The sequence below is a fragment of the Syngnathus acus genome, chromosome 20, assembly GCF_901709675.1.
Source record: "Syngnathus acus chromosome 20, fSynAcu1.2, whole genome shotgun sequence".
NCBI classification, from domain to species: Eukaryota; Metazoa; Chordata; class Actinopteri; order Syngnathiformes; family Syngnathidae; genus Syngnathus; species Syngnathus acus.
Genome location: NC_051104.1, coordinates 8,161,597 through 8,178,812, shown reverse-complemented (window position 1 = coordinate 8,178,812; position 17,216 = coordinate 8,161,597). Strand labels below are relative to the sequence as shown.

The window sequence follows — 17,216 nt, the reverse complement described above, 5'->3', positions numbered from 1 at the left end:
TTCAGCCTCTCCAAATAAAAGCACCAGCTCCCTCCCTCCCTCCCTCTCAAGGCTATGTCGGATCATGGTCGCAATTCAGGTTTGAAGCCAGAGACGTCACTTCAAATAATAATGAAGCACTTGTCATCACCATAACAACCGTGATTCAAACGTCGGCGTGGGAAGAGCTGGAGAACACTTCAAAAGTTCATCAAGGACTCGTTGGGGAAGAGGAAGAAAAAGGCCATTTCAATCACTTGGAAGCCATTGGCAATCCTTGACGTGCGCAACGAGGAGTAGAAATAGGGCGCGCCGGCCAGACTTTACGTGACCTTTAAATGACTTGCGAGCATATGCACTCAACATCATTATCAGCCGTTGAATGGAATTGGATTCAAATGCGCCGCTTCTCCGCCATATGCTGCCCCATAATGTAATGGCGTCCCCGTCATGGTGGAGATCCCCCCCAATGCTTATGGCAAAGTCATCGGAGCTTAACGTCATGAATATACGCTCATTTCTGCGACACATGACATGTGGTTGTTATTGTTGGAAGCCAGAGAAATGCGTGAGACGGATGGCCGGCCCCCGACTATTCAAACGGGAGGGAGTTAGTTGGCGGATTTCAGCCTGGCCCTGCTGATTGATCTGTTAATACGCAGATAAGTCCCTCCTCCCTCCCTATCGGGATGGGCGCTCCTGACTCCCTCAATCCCGTTGAAAACAAAATGAAAGTGTTTATTGCGAGGGGGGGGGGGGGGGTCGCTCACGCCTCGCTCACGCCTCGCTCACGCCTCGCTCGCTCGCTCGCTCGCGCCGCAGCCGTTAGCCTTATCAGTAAGCAATCGCTTGGATATTAAAGCCGCCATTCCGCACATCACCCCACCAAATAACCACAGTCTGCACCAATCGGGAGACAGGGGGAGGGAAGAAAGGAGAAGGGTGCACCTGATCTCCCAGCAGATCGCTCGCCATCCATATCTCACTCAAAAACAATAATAAGAGTATGAAGCCGAAGCGAGCGGCCTACGATAAGTCACACGTGACTCCGCCGCCAACCTAAGATCTGACTTCTACTTGTCAAAATGGCAGCAGTGATTGAAGCAGAAAGAAAAACAATCAAATTGGGGCAGACGGACGGACGGACGGACGGACGGACATTGAGCAAACTTCACAGCTTTGTAAACCACTGTAATGACAAACAAATCCCTGTAGATGGCGCTGTCGCATTTCAAAGCTAAAGACGAACGGGTGAATGTGAGCTATCGAGTATCTGCAGCCCCTACTGAATATTCTTCACTCGATGGCTCATTTAGTCGATTTGTCGAAAGGTGGCTCGCTCAGCGCGCTCGACATAAGTGGGCGGCCGATCGGCGGTGCCGATGGATCGGCAGCAGGGTTGGGCGGCCTGGCGCTCCGCTTCTGTTTATTCAGCCCTCCATCCACGGTTTCAAAAGCCCGACAACCAGCCGAAAATCCACACCATTTGTAAGCTTTGCCAGAATCCTTTCATTTACCACTTCTTTTTTTCCAGACTGACAATTACAAATGATGTGGAAGGTAATAAAGTGCGCCGGTGGCCCCGCTTTGGGCTCGGTAATGGCGGCGGCATAATTAGCATGCGCCGAGGGTCCGCCAAAGACCCTGCCTCTGATATCAAACACATTACAGGCTCCTTCCTCTTTCAAACAGAACCCACATGACACTTTTATAATTGCGTCCCCCCCACCCCTTCTTTTTCTTATTAGGAGGCTTTTTGGGAAGATGGCTCAATAATAAACCTTCACAAGTCCTTGCTGCTGCTGCTGCTGCTGCTGCTGCATGTATGTATGTATCTCAAATAGTCGCTGTGCTTCTAATAAAGGCAAAACGCGGGCGGGGTGTGTGCGCGCACCTTTGGCGGTGCGTTAGATTAAGAATAAAATGGCGGCATGCATTTATCTTGCATGAATGTGCACGTCTTTTAGCTCATGTGAGTGTTGCCACCCTCCCTCCCTCCCTCCCTCCCTTTGTGGAAATAAGTAGCGTACTGTATATGCACGCACGATAGCGCTTTCTTGGCTGGCTGCTTGAGAAATACATTGTGGCTGTTGTGACACCGGCCCGGCGCAAAACGGCCGTTTCGGCTTTGATAGGGGCTGACACCAATTGGTCACGGACGACGGCGGCGGCGGGAAGAGCCAGCAAATGACTCACGTTTTGCCACCGCCGCCGACAGATGTGACAGAAAGCCCATGGCGTGTCAATCAATGACAATCCCTCGCAAATGATAAGACGGCGGGCCAAGAATGACTTACGAGGGAAAACGGCACGTCGGAGTGATTTTTAACACCTGAATCCATTTTTTGAAATGTGAGAGAACACACACACACACACACACACACACACACACACACACACACACACACACACACACACACACACACACACACACACACACACACACACACACACACACACACACACACACACACACACACACACACACACACACACACACACACACACACACACACACACACACACACACACACACACACACACACACACACACACACACACACACACACACACACACACACACACACACACACACACACACACACACACACACACACACACACACACACACACACACACACACACACACACACACACACACACACACACACACACCACACACACACACACACACACACACACACACACACACACACACACACACACACACACACACACACACACACACACACACACACACACACACACACACACACACACACACACACACACACACACACACACACACACACACACACACACACACACACACACACACACACACCACACACACACACACACACACACACACACACACACACACACACACACACACACACACACACACACACACACACACACACACACACACACACACACACACACACACACACACACACACACACACACACACACACACACACACACACACACACACACACACACACACACACACACACACACACACACACACACACACACACACACACACACACACACACACACACACACACACAATGAAGAAGAATGTGGCAATCTGTCAAACTATGACCACTAAAAAATTCTCCATCTGCAGTTGAGCAAATACTGTGTGTGTGTGTGTGTGTGTGTGCGTGCGTGCGACAAGATTAAAAGTAGCAAAAGCTTGATTAAAAAAATATCACTAAGCTTTGTTAAACGTGACATCTTAAGATGCGCAGGTGAGTGACAGGGGATGAAAATTTTCCGGATGCCGGCTACAGTCTGAATAGAGCCTACTGGGGGAAGCGCTTATTGGAGGAAGGGATGCGCGCGCACACGCACACGCACGCACAGAGGCGAGTACTTCCCCACTGAGGCAACGATGACAGAGGCAGCCCTACCTGTCAGTGTGGCGGCAATTATCCTACGGGCTCTCTCCACGGACCATCTCCTGCAAGTCTCCGCATTACTAACCACATCACTGAGCGCATACGTAGGCGGTGCGGTGCGGTGCGGTGCAGTGCGGTGCGGACTGACGCACGCACGCACGCAGGCACGCACGGCTGGGCAAAATGTGTACATGTTGGCACTGATGCACGCACAAATGCGCTTTTCATCCGCCATTCGCTCTCGACAAGCTAATGGCCTGAGCCCGTGATGCGTCGGGGCAGACATCCTGCTCAAGCCGGCCGGGAGAAGCGCACAGCATTAGGATCATGGTAGAGGGGGTGCTTCAACTCTGTTGGAGGGGGGTGCGAGCGCAGCTTAAAAAGTTACTGACCGATGAGTTCAATGCAAATATATGCCCCCCATTTGGACTTCAAGTGACAGTTCAAGGGGGTGTGCAGGTGCGCTAACCGTGACTTCAAAAGCTCAGCAACACCATGCTAATGACTTAATGACTTCAATAAATGCCTCCCTCAATTAGACACTTGCCTTTTTTGGACTGCAAGTACACGAGGCGCACCGGGGGGGGGCAGGACAGGAGGGCAGGATGTGAGCTCCAGTGAGACAGGACATCATATAAAAAAAATAAAAGAACAGACAGACAAGGCTTCCATTTTGGCTGCAGGGAGGTCTCGCAGAGGAAGGAATTGATCCGTTCCTCATCAGCTAGTTCAGGAACAGCTTGACTGTACACACAAGCGCTGTGAAGGGTGATTTTTTTTAAGGGTAAGGACAACCCATGTGACCCCATTACTGAAAATTTGTTCCGACTGTCATTAGCAATCACAGACGCCATCACTCAAGTCGGGGGGGTTGTCTGCGGGGCTTATGTCAATTATCACATCGGGTTTGATAACTAAATGCAAAGATTCTGTGTGTTCTATGCCTGATAGTCAAGGTACAGAAAGAAAAGAAAAAAAAAGTAGGGACGTTTCTGCCAGTAGGGGGAGCGACACGTCACTCCAAATGTCAACTCGAAATCATGGCAGAAATGAACAGCAACCTTGTACGAGGCAATTTATGCTGTCGGTTGCCAAGCAAAAAGCCCCGAAAAGCAAAGTGAAGCAAGCGCCGGCCCGCCCGCCCGCCCGAAGCCGACGAGCATCCTGGCAACAACGTCATCTGCGTGTGCAGCTGTGAAGTGCTGGTGGGCGGGCGGGCGGGCGGAAAAAGAAGAGGACGACGACGATGATGCCTCGCTCAGCTGTCAGCATGACCAACTTGACATTTCCCCGTCAGGCACGTTACGTACACTGATATTATGACGTACTCTGCCTTTTTTTGCTGTTCTTTGAAGCTGTAAAAGTGTATCATCAACACCTTTGCAAATTACTACTGTGTATTAGTATTTTTCTTCCCCCATGTCTTGCCTGCAGCACCATAAAAAAAAAAAAAACGATAATCATCACAACAGGACGAGAAGACATAAGAAGGCAAAAGAAGAAAGAAAAAAAAAAAAAAAAAAAAAAAAAAAAAAGATTCCCCGTTGTATTCGGTTATTTTTGACACTCACCAAAATCAATCTTCGGGCACAGTTAAAAAAAAAAACCGATTTTTTTTCCCTTTCTTTTCCTCTCCCACATAACTGCAATTCGGAGTCCCAGCGTGACATTTAAATCCATACGCGGATGGCGATGGGACGCATATCCTAAACGGCTGGCTGCTACATATGTCAGGAAAAGTCTCGTGCCATTGAAGTGGCGAGACACCTGTCGGGTCGCTACGGCTCATCTCCTCCTCATTTGGCCGTCTGTCAGGCCTCCGCGGCGGGGCTGATTACAGCCCAGATCTGATTCCGCTTATCAGTCTAATTAGGGCCCGTGGCAGGTGACTTGAAGAAAGTTGCCCGCTATTCAAGGCGCGGTGATTTGCAGCCAGCCGACGCCAGAGGGGGTGAATAGAATTCACCCGGCGACAACAATTATACATTGATGTTTTTCCACACAGGACAGGGCGTCTCAGCTTAGAACGGATTCAACGCAACCTGAATTTAGATGCAAGTCAAAAGGCAGGACTAATGACAGTAAATAGTATTACAAAGGAATAATTGTGAGTAGGTACGCCGTGCCCAGCGAGGCCGCAAATGCCGCCAATGTGGTTGGGAAAGTCGGGCAAAAGGCTGCGCTTAGCTCACCAAAGGATCTCACTTGTACATGCAAGAGCCCTTGCGTTGGAACTAATTCACGCAGCTCTCTCTTTGGAGGAAGAAGAAGAAGAAGAAGAAAAAACGGTTTATTCTCATCGTCAACAGTCATTAACTGGGAGGCGACGGCGCCTAAGGGAGCGCTTTAATAAGTAGCTGCAAAAGACAAATGGCCGCAAAGGACGGGAAATGGCGAAATGGTGAAAGGGAACAAAACGTGAGACGGACGGCGGGAATTGATGGAGGACGGAGCGGAGGATTTAACAGAAGGCGCGCAGGTTTTTCCAGGTAGCCGCTAAAAGGTCAGGCGTGTGCTGTTGGCACATCCAGGTGCTAATGTAACACCTCTCACACCTTTCACGCTTGCCCGCATCTGCGGCGGCTGCCTGGCGGGCGGGCTTAGTGGACAGACTGTTGTTTTCTCGCAACAGTAATCCCCGCCTCGTTCACGTGTTGCCTTAACACGGGGATCTGGCGTGAGGACGCCACCGGCGACAGTCGTTCGTTCGTGCGCGCCTCTGTGAATGACTACACTTTGATTTGAAAGCAACACAGACAGACAGACAGACAGACAGACAGACAGTCAGGTAGCTCAAATATTCAAGGCCGCTAGCTTAACGCTCACACGCAAGGCGAAATGCCATATTAACAAATGTAGCATTGGCGTTTATAGTTGATCGGCTATGGGAATTTTCCATCCACGCCCGGGCCATACCGCCTCCCATTCAAAGGTGATCCAAAAAGCATCTTCTCAATTAAAGCACGTCTTGATAAACGAGCACTTAACAAGTGGAGCTGAAATCCCATTCCGAGTCAATCTGTGGCGGAGATTGGAGTTGAATTGAAAGGGCTTGGGTGTCCTTTAAAGAGAAGTCGGAGATAGAGACGAGTTATCACCTCGGCCGAGAGCCCTGCCGGAGACAAGGGGGGGCCTGACCTCATGTATACAGGCCGCTGACCCGTGACAGTCAGCCAGCCGCTATCGGTTTAAGATGAGGACAGAGGGGGAGCCAGGAGTATAGCCATCATTTAGTGCCGTCTTTCAGATGACGCAACGGCTGGAATCGCTGATGTGAAAAAAAACCAACGTACAGGGAAATTGGTGTTAAATGCAGTTAAACTAGTGACGACGACAACAACAACAACAACGTCGTTACAGCACTAATGACAGCGGAAATAATTGAGAAGAAAAGAATAAAGTCTCTTCTTAAAATAAAGATTCAACGCTTGAAGTAGAATATGGACAATAGAATATAGACAGAGTACCAAAAAAAAGATGCTTGTGAGCTGAGCTAGCTTTGGCTATGACAATCGCTGCAAGTCCAAAGAGTTCCATGTATTTTGTTTCTACGTCAACGTGAGTACGACTTTGGATTCCCACCCCCGGTCCATCATAGCGGCGAGGCTTTCATCAACTTTTTTAAAAAAAAACTTCCGACAAGTTCGACGCGGGCAGCCATCAGTCGTGGCCGTGACTTCATGTGCCAAATGAGCGCAGTGATGTCATTTGCACCGAATAATAATCCCCCCAAAAATGGACGTCCAAAGTACACTGGAGAAGAGGGCGCAAAACGCACAAAGGAAGCGGCAATTGAACATCTGCTTATTTTTTTCCGCTCTCTTTCAGGCGCATGCCAAAGAAAGATGCTGCCGCACCTGCTCATGAATTAGAGACACCAGGGGCGAGGGGGTGCAAGTAAATGTGTGGATGTGTTTGCAGGTGAAGGAAAATGAGGGGAGGGAGGGAGGGAGGGAGGGAGGGAGGGGGCATGCCACGCGTCTCTCGGCCATCTGGAGACCGTCGCTCGGGTTCTGTTGGATCAGTAGCAATCGGCGAGTAATATCCACCTATCCATTTTGCCCTCATTATATAGGCTTTTGCTTTTTGTCTTTTGATTGGTGTGCACCAAGAGCACCCACGCTATATGCGGCGATATGAGAACACGTACAAAAGCAAATCCTGAAATAAATACAATTCAGGCATAATGGGCTTCAAAGCAGACAGCACACTGAACAAGTGAACCTCCTCTATTGAAAATGCTCTGAAAGGGAATCCAAATTGTACACTGTGATTGCAGACAGCTGTAATCCTTTGGTTACAAAAAAAAAATCCTACACCCTCCAAAAAAAAAAAAAAGGAAGTACAAAAGGCAAATCATAAAAAAAAGAAATAAAAAAAAAAATAGGGCTTTGAAGATGGGAAAGGCAGGAAATGTCACCGTCGTGCTTTGAAGCTCGCCGGCTCCCTTTTGTTTCTCTACACTTGTGCTGCACTAAAACCACTGGCAGAGCAGGGCAGCGCATACGGCGGGGCAATTAAGTGCACCATTGGTAGGCAAAGAACATCCAAAAATAAAAACGTGCCCACACCTGCGCTATCCAGCAAATATACAGCCATCATCTTTTCTTCCAGAATAATAATCATCATAAAAAACATGACGTGCCTTTTATGTAACACGAGAGTAGCCACTATGTTGATATTCTGTACGTGCTAAAGGAGGATCTGTTCGATCAAAACTTGATAGGATTTCACTCATGTGCACTCAAAATCACTTGTTTTATTATTTCATTTTTCTTCAAGTTGAGTGGGGGGACAGCCATTGACGAGTACTAAAAGAAAATCATCTCCTATTATCCTCGGCTTTACAAGATAGTTTTAGCGTGGCTTTGCAGACCATGACGCCATTTCTCAAAAAATGAAAAGGGTCATAAAAGGGTGCTTTTCTAGAAGGAGCAATTAGCTAATACGGTCACCATTGAAGATGTTTCCATAGCGAGTGAGACTCCTCATCGTCGTATTCCCTTTTTTTCTCTTTTTTCTTTCCAGACATGATGTTATACTTTGTATACTGGTGGGTGTTGTCCTTTTTTTTTTTCTTTTCTTTTCTTTTTTCTTCCCCAGACACGATGTTATACTTTGTATACCGGTGGGCGGCGTCGCTAATGATTTACAGCGAGTTGACGTCATTTTGGCTCTTGCCGAGATGGACAGGGGGGCGTGATTGAATCAGCGCTACATGAAGCCTTTTTGTGAACTCCTCCACAAGATCATCTTCACAGCTTCTTTCAATTTAGCATAATGGGGGGTTGTGCATTTTCGGATATCATTACATTATGAGTCATGGCAGGAAGATGGGGTAATGCTCCTTTACTGGGCTGTTTGTGCGAGCTGCTTCACAATGCGAAAAAACAAAACAAAAAAGACGCTGTACAAGAACCCGCTGCTCTCCACATGGTAAGAGCCATCAGCGAGGCGGCGTTCCATGCGGGAAGATGAAGGACGGAAAGAACAGAAGAGATGAAGGCTGAGAGGGTCGGCGCGGAGCGAGGAAAGAAAAAAAAAAAAAGAAAAAGAAGGAGGAAAAGGTGGGAGCCGGTGGGGGCCGCCCGCCGCTGAAGAGGAGCTTGGATTTTCTGCTCAACATGGTGCTTTAATCCCACCGTCTCTCTTCTGCTCCTCCAATCTATGGAGCCGTGACAAAAACTCAAGGAGACTACTAAACATGGTAGGGGCCTCCTACATCAAGCTGCGAATTGATGCCGTCCGGCGCGTTGTAAATAAACTGATTTGGAAAAAAAGGCAAATGCAAGGGCATTGCAGTAAATCGATTGTAAAAACATTCACAAGAGTCGCAGCTAGCTAGCCTTGCTAGCTGACTCAAGTTGGGTCGACACCATAGCATCTTGACCAAGATGGAAACAAGGTGTCTGTCGCCTTAGCATGTTAGCCTAGCATTCCTTTACAGATGAAGCAGATAAGATTGTTGACTTGGGCAGAAATCAAGCTTAAATTGATCTGCTGTGGAAACAAGCCCAAAAATGTTTCCATTGTGAAAATGAATACGAGGAGTGTGACCAAAATCATAAAGCAAGCCATTAGGCTGCTATGGCCGGCCAGCCAGCCAGTCAGTCGGCCGGCCGGCCGGCCAGCCAGCCAGCCAGCCAGCCAGCCAGCCAGCCAGCCAGCCAGCGTGGCTCAGCTGCATGGAAATGAGATCACGACATAGTCACGTTTTAATTTCTTTTTTCAAGCGGCAACTCTGGCTCCCATCCAAAGGAGCTCAATTACAAGACCGGGTGTCGCGTAACGCCGAGTCCCGGCAAACGGGAACACTTTGCACCAAATAAAGGAGCTTGATAATTAGCTTTGCTTACACAGTCTCGCCGAGTGTGAATCTTTGCATCCACAAATGTTTTCAAAGGCGCAGAATCCTAATGCGGAGAAAGAGACAACATCCACTGATTATTAGCCGTGTGGATCAAATGCCTTCCACTCAGCCAACTTGTAGTCCAACTATAGATTGCTCTTAACTATTCAACACAGCTTTCTGAGCTTTCTTTTGCCAACTTGTGTACTGCTGATTCAGCAACGTGATATTCCAGAAACGTGAGTTAATATGACAAATATGAGCAAATCGTCACATGCTTAACACATGTCAGTAACACGCATAAGCCAGTGACATGACGTTTGCAAAGCAAAGGTATCTTTCGCCTGAAGCCAGCGCTGGTTTGCGTTGGGAGTTACGTAGGTGGTCAACTTCGGCTTGAAATGGATCACAAGCCGGCTGTCCGTCCAGTATTTAAGACACTTTGTAATACGTCACCTGTTCTTTACTCCAGCCCTATTCAGGTTTCGGGGTTGGCTTCAATTTGCGTTGCAGCGCTTTTCTCATTCATCTCCCGCCATTTGCCGATCTGATCCACTAGAAATGTCTTTCAATTATTCATGACCGTTTCCCGACAAATACCTCGGAGATGGAATTAGCAAACAAACAATGCCAGGCGACACTAATCCCCGCCGATGGGTGAAGATCCTTTAATGCACTGGAGATGCGGCTGGCTGTTGACAGGCACCTGTTACTGTCTCCAGCTTCTTCTTTGCCACACTAAACATGTTTACGAGAGCAACGCTGAGGTGAACACTCGAGCGCGGTGGAGAGGAGTAATGAGGAGCAGGAGAGCATGGAGGAGAGCGCCAAAGCAAAGCAAAGCAAAGCAAAGCAAAGCAAAGCAAAGCAAAGCAAAGCAAAGCAAAGCAAAGGAAAGGAAAGGAAAGGAAAGGAAAGGAAAGGAAAGGAAAGGAAAGGAAAGGAAAGGAAAGGAAAGGAAAGGAAAGGAAAGGAAAGGAAAGGAAAGGAAAGGAAAGGGGAAGACCATGACTGACGAGGATAAACGGGATAAAAGGGGAGACACTGCCCGAATCATTAATCATCTGGAACCTTCTCGGCTTTTTGTTACAATAGGAATGTTTCCACATGACAACTTTGGTGGAAGAAGCGCTCAGTGAAAGAGTGTTGGATGAGAGCGGAGAGTTTAAAGAGGCAGGATTCCCAAAGAGGGGCTGGCTTGCTTGCTTGCTTGCTTGCTTGCTTGCTTGCTTTTTTAATAACTGTCAGAAACAACTCCCTGCATGGCGAGCGCTCGCTTCCCGAGAAGAAAAGGACAATCCGCCGTCTCGGCCTTGGGAGCCTTTTTACACCTTCAGCTGGCTTACTCGAGTCTCAATTCATTGATGGCTGGCGAAAAAGCAAATAATACAAATAAAAAGCTTTTTTTGTGGGGGCCGGCCGGCTACAAGTAAGCAAGCAAGCAAGCAGCAACACGTGTTCTTTCCTTCTTATGGCACGTATTCGTCAACTCGTCAGTGCATAAACGTTCGGGAAGATGGAAAACGCGGCGCGCGTCCTATCGCATTAGCGTCACCGTCCGTCAACGTCTGTCCGTCTTTGTGCGCTAACGTGTCCTCCGGCAGACGATGCAAAAGAGGATGGTGTGTACGACATGCACGCACGCACGCTCGCCTCTATCAAACACACGCACGCACTCGCAGAGCCGGCCGGCCGGCCGGCGGCGATGGAGGAGAAGAGACCGAGGAAGACTTTGATCACCCAACTGAGCGCATTCGAGCACTCAAGCAGCAAGGGGTGCGAGCTCGCCAGTGGTGCATGAGGAGAGAGGAGTGAGTGAGTGAGTGAGTGAGTGAGTGAGTGAGTGAGTGAGTGAGTGAGTGAGTGAGTGAGTGAGTGAGTGAGTGAGTGAGTGAGTGAGTGAGTGAGTGCGTGCCCAGGGAAAGCGGGGATGGATGAAGCTCACTGATACAGATGTTCAGGGAGCACACACTGTTGTTTATTTGGATTTAAAAAAACACCTCTATTTGGCCACAGCACGTGATGGACACCGGCAAAAGAAAACGGAGGCGAGAAAATGTAATTCTCACTTCTTTTTTTCCAAAGCCTCTGGTGGTTTGTTGGTTCAGAGCGAGCGAGCGAGCGAGCGAAAGGGAACGCTCAGATGGGCCGCAACAAGCGGTCCCAACACGGGCGGCTTGTAAAGCTCGGCAGATGAGAGCAGGTAATTATCATTGGCATTTTGACAAGTGTTCGCCGCAGTGAAGGTCAACTCTGTCTGCGTGGGAGCTCTAGGCTAATATGCTCAGCTGGAAAGAGGACTAGCACTCAAACGCCACATCAAAAAAACAGGCTGCCAATGTGCATGGGCGCATTCAGTGGCAGATCAGAGCTGGAGAATTGCCAGTCCAACTTAAAACGCTGCGCAATTAAAGCCCGCTTTGGCCTTTCGATCCATTACAGTCCAGTGCGCTGGAAAACGGAGGGATCCGCTCGGGCAAAAGCCATGTTCTCAGGGGCAAGGACCTGCGTTGAAGTGATGCGAGTCGCTTCAGGCCATAGCCCTGTCTAATAGAACCAAGTCAAAGCTATTTTCAGCCCAAACATTTGATGATGACAAATCCCAGACCCAAAGGGTTCAGCTCATTGACAAATGTACCTACGTATTTAGATTACATTTTGAGCTTTAGGATCCATGACTGTAGTTAAGTCAGTGGGAGCTGGGCACGGACATTCCCTTTTGTCTGGGCTGTCACGCCCGGGTGACCTGGGAGGCCACAAAGGCCCCCAAAGGCCAGAGCGCAGCAATGAGTCTGCAGGCCCCCGGGCCGTGAGAACGCCGGCCCTCGGTCAATGAAGGCCGGGAGGGAGGGAGGGAGAGAGAGAGAGAGAGAGAGAGAGGCAGGGGACCCTGAGAGCCAGTGGCTGGGCCATCTGGAGCCAGCCAGCCAGCCAGCCAGCCAGCCAGCGAGCAGGAGACCCTGACGCACGGCTGTCACCCCAGGAGGCAGGCAGAGACATGCACGCAGACAATGTTGCTTCCTCACACTTCAGTGATGACAGAAAGGAGATCTGGGAGAGTGAGCTTATTATTCAAACAGGCACAAACACGTGATGGAGAGTCCACTGACCAATGAGAGAAGAAAATGGTGATACCATGAACCCGTGTGTCAAAGCCATCCTCAATCGTAGCCCATGCCACGCAAGTAGTCATTGGTGTCAAGAAAACCTGTTGAATTGATTGACAGTAATCCCCCCTTCACCTTGGGCTTGATTTCCCAGCCAAGTCAGCCATATTGAAAAAAAACAATTTCAATACACCATGTACGGGAAGCAAAGTCCAGTACGGAATTTCTTAAAGGATCCGAGAGTTGAACGTTCGGCCGTCTGGTGAAATAAGCACTTTTCATGGCACAGTATGAACACAGCTGCAGAAAAGCAGAAGAAAAAAAAAAGAAAAAATCTCACGCAAACAAAACGCACACACGCACGCACGCACGCCCACACACACACACACACACCGAGACACACAAGGAAGGCCTCGTGGTTTCGATAAAGCGGCAGCTTTCCCTTTTGTTTTGCAGCCGAGCAGGGATTAGGCAACGCGCGTCTTTGTCCTGCGGTTTTCCAGTTGAGCAGAACACAAGAGCCTCTACCTCGGCTAATACAGTCAGACCTCCCAGCAGGCCTTTCACCCACGCTGCCGCTAAGAACCTGCTGCCCAAAAGATGCTTTTCAATGACTTATCAAATCTCTTCAATACTGTCCGTGCCTTTCAACCGAGTCTCTTTGTCTCGTCCTTTCAATGGGGCATTGAGCACATCAAATGGAAAGTGATGGGCAGATAGATGGACAGCAGTGTTGCGCCCGCCGCCGCCACCGCCGCCGCCATATTAACCTCCGGCAGACAATGTCGGTCGGGTACAGTCAAGGTAGCGCCCCGTGGAGGTTTGCCCGGTTGTTCCATGTGTTTCTCTATCAGGACGTACGTACACTCACGCATAAGCGCAGAAAACTGGACGAGTACGAAGAGAAGAAACATAGAAGCGCATCTTCGTAGAGGATAAAGAATACATGTCCCTCAATTTAGCACTGTTCAAATATAAGTTGCTTTAAGGGTTATGTATGAGTTTTGTTCCAGTAGCTGTTAGCATTAGCACTGATCCGATCACAAAAGAACTACAAACATTTGATTGATTTTTTTAGGATTGAAATTGTATTTTTTCCCCTCGATATTTATTCATTTATTGATTTCTATATTCATTCTTTTGGTCTGATTTCAGCGGTATCAGTGCTCGCCTCGGCGAAGAGGAGACTACATTTGCCGCTCGGTGAGCGCAACGCTGCATGCTGCGCGGGCTCCCAGCGGCAGGTTGAGTTTTGAGGAGTTCATTAGGAGGCCACGTCATTTATGCACAGTCACACATAAGGCAAAGGTCAGCCAGGATTACCCAGGTGGCCGCTGCATGTGGGCGTGCGTCACTTTGATTTTCAGATTCCATTTCAAGCATGCTGTTGCTTCACAACCCGGTGCCCACCATAAAAAAAAAAAAGCAACACACTGCACTCATGTTGGGTTCGAGTCATCGTCGAGGAGATATTCGGGGCGCTGATGCAACAGAACGGGATTTGAAGTGTGTATTCACTTTGCATCGGCGATGGTCACAGAGTGACGGCGAGGCGCTAGCTGAGCTAGTCAGGAAGCCAAGCTCTGGCCGGGACGGACGGCTCCATCCTAAAGGTCAGCCGGGGGTTGCCGTTTCAAATGTCATCCTCGTGGAGGCTTTGCGTCTGTTGCCAATAACCAACGACGACCAATTAGAAGCGGGACTGCTTCGCCATTGCTATTCAGGTAGGCTGAGATTCATAATTCATCAGGCGGACGATTATGTTGACTTAACATTTGGGCTGACATTTCAGCCTCGCTCACGCCTTTCATTAGCGCTCGCTACACGACATCTCATCAAAGTCCGTCAAACTCGAGAGGGGGGCTGGAATTTCAGCAAAAAGGCTAACGTGGTGACCCTTGCTGCTTTTCCGCTGGCTTGCTCAAAAATATTAGTCACACGATGTTGTTATGACGATTTAAATATACAAATATAAAAGACCGTTAGCTTTTCGGCAAGGCCGGCTGGCCCTCGGCGACAGCGCCGACAGGATTTTCCCTTTGTTAAACAAACGCTGCAAACGATGACGGGTGACGGTGAGCGTGCAGTGCAACTCGACATCTGGCCCAAAAGTCCATTTCCCCACAAACCCGCTGACAAGTTGAATGGACTGTACCTGCAATTGTCACCAGGTCCGCTGTGGTTACATTGGCGGAGTTTGGGCCCACCCGGAAAGTCAACGCCGGGCCGAGAACGCTGCGGTAAGAGAAAAGGAGGCGTAAATGGAATATCAATCAAATGTCTTTCTGCATTGGAACTTCAGCTTTAGCCAAGTAACCGTACACTCGCGGCACGCACTGGCCGCTGTACGGTCGGGAGTCGGCGGCTGACTTGCAGAAGAAATGTTTAAAGGTCCCCGAGCTTAAAGTTAAAGCTCTCGGAGCGGAACAACTCCCAGCGGTGCACAGGGAAAATGTGTATTTTTTGTTTTTTCACTTACTTACTTACTTCATACCAAATTGCTGCATGGCCAATTTCGGCCCACAAGTCAAAGCAAAAAAAAAAAGAAAGAAATAACACTCGTACGTTGGGTCACTCTTATCTCAAGGCACCGCTGTCAGACCACATCGCGGATAACCAATGGCTGGGGGGGGGGGGGGGGGGGGGGTTCCACCACACAAACCCACTTGGCCATCAGTCCCCTGCACTCTCGCAAAATATGAGCCAATCCTTGCAGACAGATGGAGCCAGCCATGCAATGATATGTCAACACCATCCCTCCATCACGCAGTTCTAAGGGGGGGTGCCCTTCTCTAATGCTTCACCTGGGCTCTGTTTGCAGACGGCGAGTGAAATTGCGTGTGACCCACGCCCCCTAGTGCCTCGGCTGGGTACAGCCCTTACGTCATCTCAATAGGAGCTCATATTTCCCACTCACTCACTCAGCCAATCATCTGGAAAAGAAAAGAAAAAAAGATCACCGCAGGCCTGACTATCTTAAAACTCCAGCCCCTTCATCAAAATGTCCGCCTCGCCTGTTTGTCACATCTCAGCATCTCTCCCGCCGGCCGACTCCTTATCGCGGGGGAGTGTTCAAGAAAAAGAGCTGGCACGAAAGGAAAAGCGGAGCGGAGCGGGGCGGGGGTGTTCAAGAAAAAGAGCTGGCACGAAAGGAAAAGCAGGGCGGTGCAGGGCGGTGCGGGGCGGTGCGCTCTGACCCAGCTTCCGAGCATATTCAGACAAGGGGGACGTTTTGAAACGCTCACCTGCCGCGGTCTCACATTGTGCCAATTGTGCCAATGGGCTCGGCTCGCTCGCTCGCTCGCGTCCTCTGCCTGGGCTATTTCCACTTTCATTAGAGAGCAACAAAGAGGGACATTTTCTCCATTTCTCTTTTGTATGGAACCAAGTCCGCTTATACGCCGTCCTTAATAGATAGCTGTGGACGAAACAAATATGAAGTCATCAAATCCACCAGTGGGAAGTAATGAGCTATAGTGGTGCCTTGAGATACAAGCGACCCCGACTTATGAGCGTCAGTCAAGCATGTTACTTTATACTGCCCTCTGGCGGCCTTGGCGGGCATACCATTAGGAGCAGCACAATGGCCATTGAATTGAAGGGGGGGGGGGGGGGGAGGGTTTACTTCTTAATGTTCTATTTAATTATGTTTTTAGGAAGTAAAATATGTATTGGCAATACATTGTGCCATCAACCTGTTCCAAAAAGCACCCAATTTTTGTTCCATATTCTAATCAATGTGTTCTATTGAATGATGTTTTTAGGAAGTAAAATATGGGAGTTCATACATACATATTGGCAATACATTGTGCCATCAATCCGTTCCAAAAAGCACCCAATTTTTGTTCCATATTCTAATCAATAAACTACACCACATGGTTTTGAAAAAGAATAGAAAATTCAACATTGTTTTTACAAAAATATTGCTAACAAAAACGTGTCATTTTATTTCATACTTTTAAAATGTGTGAGAATTTGAATCGGTATTTTGATTTCTTTTACGTTTGGACTTTTTCTTGCGCACAGGGTGTTTACTTGAGCCACATCTGTCTGGCCATATCGGCGGCTCCTCATCTGTATCCAGCTAGCGCGTTAGCATCAGGGTTGATTAGCGCTGATGTGATATGGCAGCTGTAATAACAGGATTAACTCAATCAGTGCCGGCCTGATGACATGTCCCGGTGTTCCTGCTCGTCGCAAATGAATTGGAAGCAAAAAGATTGAGACTCTCCTTGGCCGACTTTCTTTCGAGGTCAAGATTTGGCGAGCGTGCACGGTATACAGAGCGCTTGATGGCCTCTCGGGCTGTTTCGTGAGAGCAAAATCTTTGAGGGGTGAAGTCCTATAGATAGCTGTAGATTGGTAAAGAGA

At 48.8% G+C, this 17,216-nt stretch overlaps 1 protein-coding gene across 2 annotated transcripts in view; it reads right to left on the bottom strand.

Moving 5' to 3' along the window:
- ptprn2 (protein tyrosine phosphatase receptor type N2) overlaps window positions 1-17,216 on the bottom strand; it is a 59,827-nt gene that overhangs the window by 31,811 nt on the left and 10,800 nt on the right. For both annotated transcript variants that reach the window (XM_037280109.1, XM_037280108.1), the window contains one exon: window positions 15,001-15,080. In XM_037280109.1, coding sequence (XP_037136004.1) covers window positions 15,001-15,080 — 80 coding nt within the window. The remainder of the gene's footprint in view (window positions 1-15,000; window positions 15,081-17,216) is intronic.